Genomic DNA, 7,516 nt, shown 5'->3' on the forward strand with positions numbered 1-7,516 from the left:
GCTGCAAAATGGAAGATGGAATGAGTTCCAAACCAGCGATTGAGGAAGCGGCACTATGCTAGTGGATCCCATAAAAATATGGTTTAAGATTGATGATCTTGGTGCTTTGGTAACGGCAAGATGAAAACCAAACCGAGTCAGGAAAGTGGTTTGAAAGCAATGTCCACTGAAGATACATCTCAGACTTTGTCCCAGACTGCTCCTAATGTCAACAAGCCCCAAGAAAGTATTCGCGCCTGTCACCTGCTACCTGGCCTCGACCCGAATGACTGTGGTCCCGGGTGCATGTTGAATACGCTGGACCTGTCGATGGTGTAACATACCTCACCTTGGTAAATGCTTTCTCCAAGTGGCCCCCTAACGACAACCAACACCTTGAGAGTCCTGTCACAGATCTTCAACCAGAAGGAAATTTTATTGTCGGATAATGGATCACAGTTCACCCCCAGCTGCTTCCGAGCGTTCAGTCGGAGAAATGCAATCACGCACGTCCGTTCGCCACCGCATCACCGGCAGTTAAAAGTTTGGACGGACCATTTCGTCGATATGTTCAAGCGGGCGCTGCTCAAATCTCAAGGGGAGGGGACATCCATGGGTTTATTCTGGTCAGCCGGACCACTCCGAATGACCCTGTGGAAGACTGAAAATTGCATGCCGAAACATTCATGGGCCAAAAATTGCGGATCATCAAGTCGGCTATGTCTCCGACACGGAAAACTCGTTCCCAGCCCACAGTAAAGACACAGAGGGCACATGTTTTTGCGTGGGACTATCAGCCAAGACACTATCACTGGATCCAAGGCCAAGTTTTACGAAAACACCGAAGCGTATTCTGTGACATCTCTGCTGGCCAGACACCTGGACACGACACAATAATTAACTTCATCCATAGCATCTTTCGGAACCACTAGCGTACCACAGAAACCTACCGCTCGACATTATTCTCGACACCTTTGAACTGCAACCGATCATACTTGGCGCGACGATACAGAACGCGTCAGCCCAGGACCTAAATCTTTTCCCAAGAAGACGGACCGATCGCCGCCGAAACCAAACGGTTCCTTTCCAGATAGACCCCAGAAAAGCCCGTTACTGATTTTTCCCTCAAGTGGTGTTGGGGATATCAGTATCCCCCAAAACCAGTTTACTTGTCAAGATTTTGTCAAGGTTATTTTCTGAAAATTCGAACGTTGAATTACCCTGCCATTCCGCCATCTGGGGGCGAAATAACTCAGTGGTTACAGCGCAAATTTACTGACCAGAAAGTCCGTGGTTCGAGCCCAGCCTCTGCCTCCCGAGTTCCCCTGTCTCTAGGCTAACTACTGGTGAGTTGAGTCCCGGGATCCCCATCCAGGGAGAGGGAAGTCGACTACCCAACTGAGTTTACTGGTTAGTGTTTTCATGCTTTGTTTCCAGGCCATACACTGCCCACCTCTCGGTCGCTTCCACTCAGCATAAGGCTGGGCGAAAAGACTTCAGTAAGGCAGACGGTCTTGGGCATGCGTAAGTACATGACCTAACTAGCGTGACCTAAGGAGCGTGAGTCATCCATCTATCTTCTTCCTAGGACCATCGGACGTACCTTAACATGATTAATCCGGCGTTCCCACCGCACCCGACCAATGCTTCAGAGACACTGATGGTCAAACGCTGACGTCTTTCGTATGTGCTCTGCGCGTACAGGCCACGTCTCTGATCCATAAAAGTGTGGATCGCACAGCCACAGTGTAAACTCTGCACTTGACAGACACACACGTCACATCGGCGCCATAGGTGTCGGAGGTTGGCAAAAGCTGTCCTGGCTTTCTGTATTCGAGAAATAGTCGCATCTGTAGTCAGTGCACAGGGACTTGTACAGCTGCCCAGGTAAATAAATTTATCTACCACATCGATTGGTTCATAGGGTTCGGGTTTGGTTCACCCCGTCTTGTAGCAGCACTTTACATTTTGCAGGTGCGAAGCGCATGCCAAACCACGCGGCAGAGTTATTTGGTCTATTTTAAATGGTTTACATTTTTGAAGGATCTAAACTAAAGAGAACAATACAGTCCCTACACTCAATGTCAGTGAGCGAACGTCCAGCGAGCATTTTGACTCCCGAGGTTTCGAAAGCAGACAGAGAAATTTCAAGCAGCACATCAATAACTAAGTTAAAGAGGAAAAGTGACAGAAAACAGCCTCGTCTTTCACCACTGGACCTGGTGAACTCAGGCGAAGGCTTTCTATATACTCGTACGCGCCTAGAGGAATTCGCATGCGGTACCGTCGTAAGGGATATAGATTTGATCGCCATACATCACTAAAGCTTCTCAAGATCGAGAGTTTAAAGCAGATTTCACATCAAGAAAAATAACCAACGTAGGGCGTTTGAGGCGGTGGAGCTGTTCAAGAATTTGTCTCGAGGTTAAGATATGGTTTGTGCATCCTTGGTCAGGGCGAAACACAGTTTGGTTTTCACGAATCTTTCTCTCGATTATCCTTCAACCTACGCAAAATATTCTGAGAGCACTTGAAATGCGAACGATACTAGGCTGATGCCACGACGGTTTTCGAATGGCGTTCTCGCGCCCCTTTCGAAAACTGGAATGCCGGTCAAGGAGCTTCGTTCGGCTGGTATTCTGTTTTCGTTCCAAATCTTCTGCAGTATGAATGTCACACTGGTCACTAGGACTTCTTTAAAGAGTACAGGGTACAGACCACCCATGCCAGACACCTTGTCGTGCCTGAGAATTTATATTTTGCGCTGGATTTCTGTTGATGATGGCGGGCAGATATCGATGTTCCATTCGGGCCCGCTTGGTCCTTACAACAGTCGTGTTGAAGAAGACTAGCTGAACTGTTCTTAGAAGTTCTCAGCCCATCAGTCAAGACAAAGATTGAAGGAGTGAACTGCTGTTCCGTATTCTTTCGCATACTGCTTCGCTGACAACTGCCTTCTTTTGACTAGTTGATCGAATAAGCTAAAATAGGGTGCGGATGATGCCTGCATCGAAATTCTCCATTTCCTTCGAAATCCACCGGCGTTCTCCGTCACTCTTCAGGTGCATGATTATCCGGTGTTTGAGGGACCTGCGTGCGCCACCACAGTCGCCAGTTTCCGGTATAGTCTTTCTGGCCGCAAGAAGATCTGCTGACCTCGACGATATCCACTGTTCATTGAGTCAGATGGTTCTAAAAGTTGACAGCATAGCTTTTTAACCCGGTTCCATTCAGCCTCCAAGCAATCTCCGTCATCCGTATCCGAGTGCGCTTCCAGTAGCTTCCTAGCCAAGTCAGCTCGACATTCTTCAGCCACTGAAACTTGTCAGAGTGGATAAATGGAACTGTTCTTTTGCACGCGTAATGCTGACAGAAAGCGAAGTGACATAATAGAGTCCACATAACGGAATGATCACAGTCAGGTTGCGTAACCAAGCAAGAACGACAAACTGAGTCCATGACTATCTTGTGATCGGTGGCCTCCAAGTTATTCGATGTGAGCGTTTGTGTTGGAAGTTTACAGTGGCCGGGAACAGACGATGATCTCCACACAACTAAAGCAGTTCGTGTAGTCCACTATCCGTACACTGAGCACCGACTTCAAATCTACCACCTAATTGTGCTTCTTCCGGGCTTATTCGTCCAACCTGAGTATTTACATGACTCGCTAGGATTACCATAACCGTCCTTCTTGCTTACTGAAGCAGTCGTAACGGATCTCGATAAGATTCGTCCCTTTCAGTCTTAAAAATGCAGTCTTTCGAGGTGTATGCCAATATGACAACGAAACGCCGTTTACCCCCATCGACCTACAGAGCTCTTATTTGAGCCAAACAACCGTACAGTGCAAAGATGACTGTTTACTGGGATCCAACCTAGTAAAGCGCTTTTAGCCTTGGGGCTGTGTGAAATTCCCAAAGCACATCATGAGCCATTTCTTTAGGATCAGCGAACACCCGGAGAGTAAAATGTGGAACATCTGAGCTCGTCCTGCGCGGTTTGAGGTGCACGACTAAGGCGGGGTCTTGTATGCGTGTTTGGGAGACACAACACATATCAACAGACAGGGAAAGCAAAATTTCAGCAAGAGACGCCTGTTGCCAAATTTGACATAGAGTAGGTATGTTAAAGGCTGTAATATGGATCATATCTTTTCTGTTTCATTTTTTTAGGAGAGCAACGGTTCAGACAGAGAACAAAGACTAGAGGATTGGCAGAGGAGTTGGTGTCACTGCATCGTTCGACTGGTGAGGAGGGGGCATACGAGAGGGCCAGTGAGCGAACAGTCACGAGGGCGAAGTATACTTCCCGGTTGCCCAAGCCGAAGAGGAGCAGAATGGTGGAAACCGCGTGGACTTGAAAGAAGGGGTTTGAGTGTTTCTAGTGCGTGGTAGCGTCCGTGAGGAAGATTCACAAGCGGGAAGTTGATCGCTGTCTGTTTGTTGCGTCCGCTTACGCCCCAATCGACTGTAGCTCTGACACCATCAAAGGCAAGTTTTATGATGCCTTGAATGTCCTGTTGAGATGAACTACAAGATCAGATGCTGTGGTGGTTGCCGAGGATCTGAATGCATAAGTAAGCAGGCTTAGCGCATCTGAGACTACGTTGGGCGATCGATATGGATTGCTTTAACTATCTACATACTGCAGACTAGTTTTGTACAGTGCCGACTTCTGAAATAACCTAAATCGTCTGGCCATATAGTGTCCTCTAACGCCGTGTTAGCCACGAGCCCAAATTGATCGCATCACTATCATTGCGGATCGGTAACAGACTGCCGCTCGTTCTGAAACAGATACGTAAATTCTGATCATGCGCTCGTCCGGAGTTACTTCTCATTTTTTCAAGAGCGCACAAGGTGCGGACAAACCGCTTAGCAACTGAAAGATTGGCAGATTCGGAAGTTGGACACATTTATCAGAATCGTCTGCTCGAGTCCCTTCCAACAGCTCCACCATCACATGTGACTTCATGATAGGACGAGATCGCCACATATTTGCAAAGTGATGGGATTGGCACGGCGCTACCAGGCTAACTCAACAACAAGATATCAAACAGATGTGGCACCACTTGAACCTCTGATAAATGCCCCCACCGGTCCTAAAAATAAGTTAGCGACGAATCATCAGACGACAAGTGAAAGTGAGCGTGCGCACCGACCTTGAAGCTTCACGGTGAACACAAAAGGTTAAGGAGATTGAGGAGGTACACAAAGCCGGGAATAAACTAATATATCAGTTGGTCTGTGATACCGGTCCCCGTAAGCACCTGTGAGCGGAACTATCAGGGATCCGATTGGCGCGTCCACCTTGAGTAAAAAAGCGCCCCACTGCTGAGCTGAGAACTCTAAACAACAATTCGCTTACTCATCCGCCGCCACTCACTTGGATCCAGCAGAAAACTGAACCTGAAATTACCTACGGCTTCCCAAGCGCCAATGAAATTCTGTACGGATGACCTCCTGCTATATCATCTGATTCACAAGTCTGTTGTATCTGACTGTTGAACCCACTCCAGTGCCTAGTGCCGTAGAAAAGACTCATAGGAGGGAACACAACAGCTATATTCCGAACAAGCGAGTGAGAGAGCGTGAGTGCGTGTGGGTGCGAAAATACAACGGCCTCAAGCTATTTATTGGAAGGACACTGTCTGAACTTGGTGCGATGCTGACGCACGCGGTCTGGCTTTGGTACGAGGCTGTGACGCGCTGCATATTAATGGAACGTTGCCTGTCTGGTCAGCATCTAGCGGAGCCGAGGGTCTCAGTAGATTTCGGGCATTCAGAGGCTGCTCTCAGGCATCTGACCTTCCTGATACCTCCCATCAGCACTGTTCAGAAACGGGGTGGAATTCTCAGTCAGCGCTTGTCTGATCTGTTTGCCTGCATTTGGAGAAAGACTCTCAAAGACAACTGGGGAGAATCGGTGATGGTGCCCATTTTCAAAAATGGGTCTCGTGTTAATTGCGGTAATCACAGGGGAGATCAGCATGATCCCGGTCATAACAAGACCCTTGGTGCCACTTGTCCTTCGTCACTTTGTTAGCCCGTGAAAACTCTAGAGCAGCAAGCGGGGTTCCAGCATTGTATGGGTTACCTTTACCAAATATTCACACTCCGTTAGGTGCTAGAACAACGCCAAACATACAAACGACCCATGGTTAGTATATTTCTGGATTTCCAATGCGCATTAGATTCGGTTCACCTGTTTGTTCTCTTTGACACACTTGCCAAGCAAGGAATGCGCTGGAATTTTGTATTTTCAAACTTCCGATCGCGTGCTAGCGTCATGATTTTTGCATGCTTATTATTATACATGCCTTATATACTCGTGTTGAACCTTCGTATGTACATTTCAGCCCATCAACGCTTGTTCTTAGACAAGCAAAAGGTTATATATCCTTGGTAACCCGGACTCTCCTAACTCGTTCTTGGACATATTCTAAATGTCTTAGTGAGTATATGCAAGGCCCTCTAAAAGCTTCCGTAGACAAAGTGGTGTCCGTCAGGGATGCCCACTCTCCCCATTTCCTATTTGAGTTCGTGATCAACAACATAATGAGATGAACGCTGGAAGGTCTTCAAAAGGACCTTGTAGATCTAGAATACACAAACGACATCGTTTCCGTCTTTGAAGAGAAGGTGTAGATGTTTCTGGACGAACTGATCAGGGGTATGCACTTTGCACCTACAAATTGTAAAGTCCTGGACAAGCGGTCACTGAACCCGCCCCCATTGTAGTGTGACAAATGAGGTCAATGAACGAATCTGCAAGGCTCGGGTCATGTTCGGTAATTTGAGACACCTATGGCATCAAAGTAGTATATTCCTAGACCTCAAGGTGAGTGTATTTCAGGCTACGGTGCATCCTGTTTTGTCGTATGGTTTTGAGACTTAGCCTGTTTGAGCAGCGGAACTGAAACAGTCCAAAATTCGACAACCGTTGTCTCAGAACCATAAATATAAATAAATAAATCATTCAGCTGTAGCACCCTTTCGGTGCCTAGCTGCCATGCCACACGTAGGAGGCACGAGGGCTGGGACACTACCAGGTTGCCCAAGCCTAGACAGGGGAAGTGGAGAGGCAGAGGCCGGGTTCGAACCGCGGACCTTCCGGTCAGCAAATTCGCGTTCTAACCACTTGGCCAATCTCAGAACCATAGCTCGTGTAGGTTGGGGTTGGTGAATCAGTAACGAGGAACAACGGGGACTTCCATCGAACAATGTGTCCAGCAACAAAAGCTATAGCGGCTATGCTTTGTATCCCGTCACGAAGAGACTGGACCTTACCGTGGTGTGACGGTTTGCGCACCTCGGCGATCCATTGAACTATACTGGAGAGTGTCTCGCGGCACTCATAGTCTCTCATACCAGGTTGGTCAATAGTTAGAGGTCTGACGAACACAGTCTCCTGGCCCTCCATGTTGCGGGTTGGAACATGTGGCAACTTGTTCCGTAGAAATGGTAATGCATTTGCATTTCCCGCCAAACACCACTGCCTTGCGGTTAGGCTTTTGAGCCAAAGGCTTTGGTTGAGG

The 7,516-nt window shown here is 47.8% G+C and overlaps 1 protein-coding gene across 1 annotated transcript in view; it reads right to left on the reverse strand.

Annotated features, from left to right (window-relative positions):
- Positions 1-6,835: 6,835 nt before the first annotated feature.
- T265_13882 (hypothetical protein) overlaps positions 6,836-7,516 on the reverse strand; it is a gene marked incomplete at both ends in the record, with an annotated part of 7,358 nt that continues 6,677 nt past the window's right edge. Inside the window, 2 exon segments of the mRNA XM_009170950.1 lie at positions 6,836-7,111; positions 7,117-7,489. Of these exon segments, the coding sequence (XP_009169214.1) occupies positions 6,836-7,111; positions 7,117-7,489 (649 nt within the window).

The sequence above is a fragment of the Opisthorchis viverrini genome (assembly GCF_000715545.1).
Source record: "Opisthorchis viverrini unplaced genomic scaffold opera_v5_112, whole genome shotgun sequence".
Lineage (NCBI taxonomy): Eukaryota > Metazoa > Platyhelminthes > Trematoda > Opisthorchiida > Opisthorchiidae > Opisthorchis > Opisthorchis viverrini.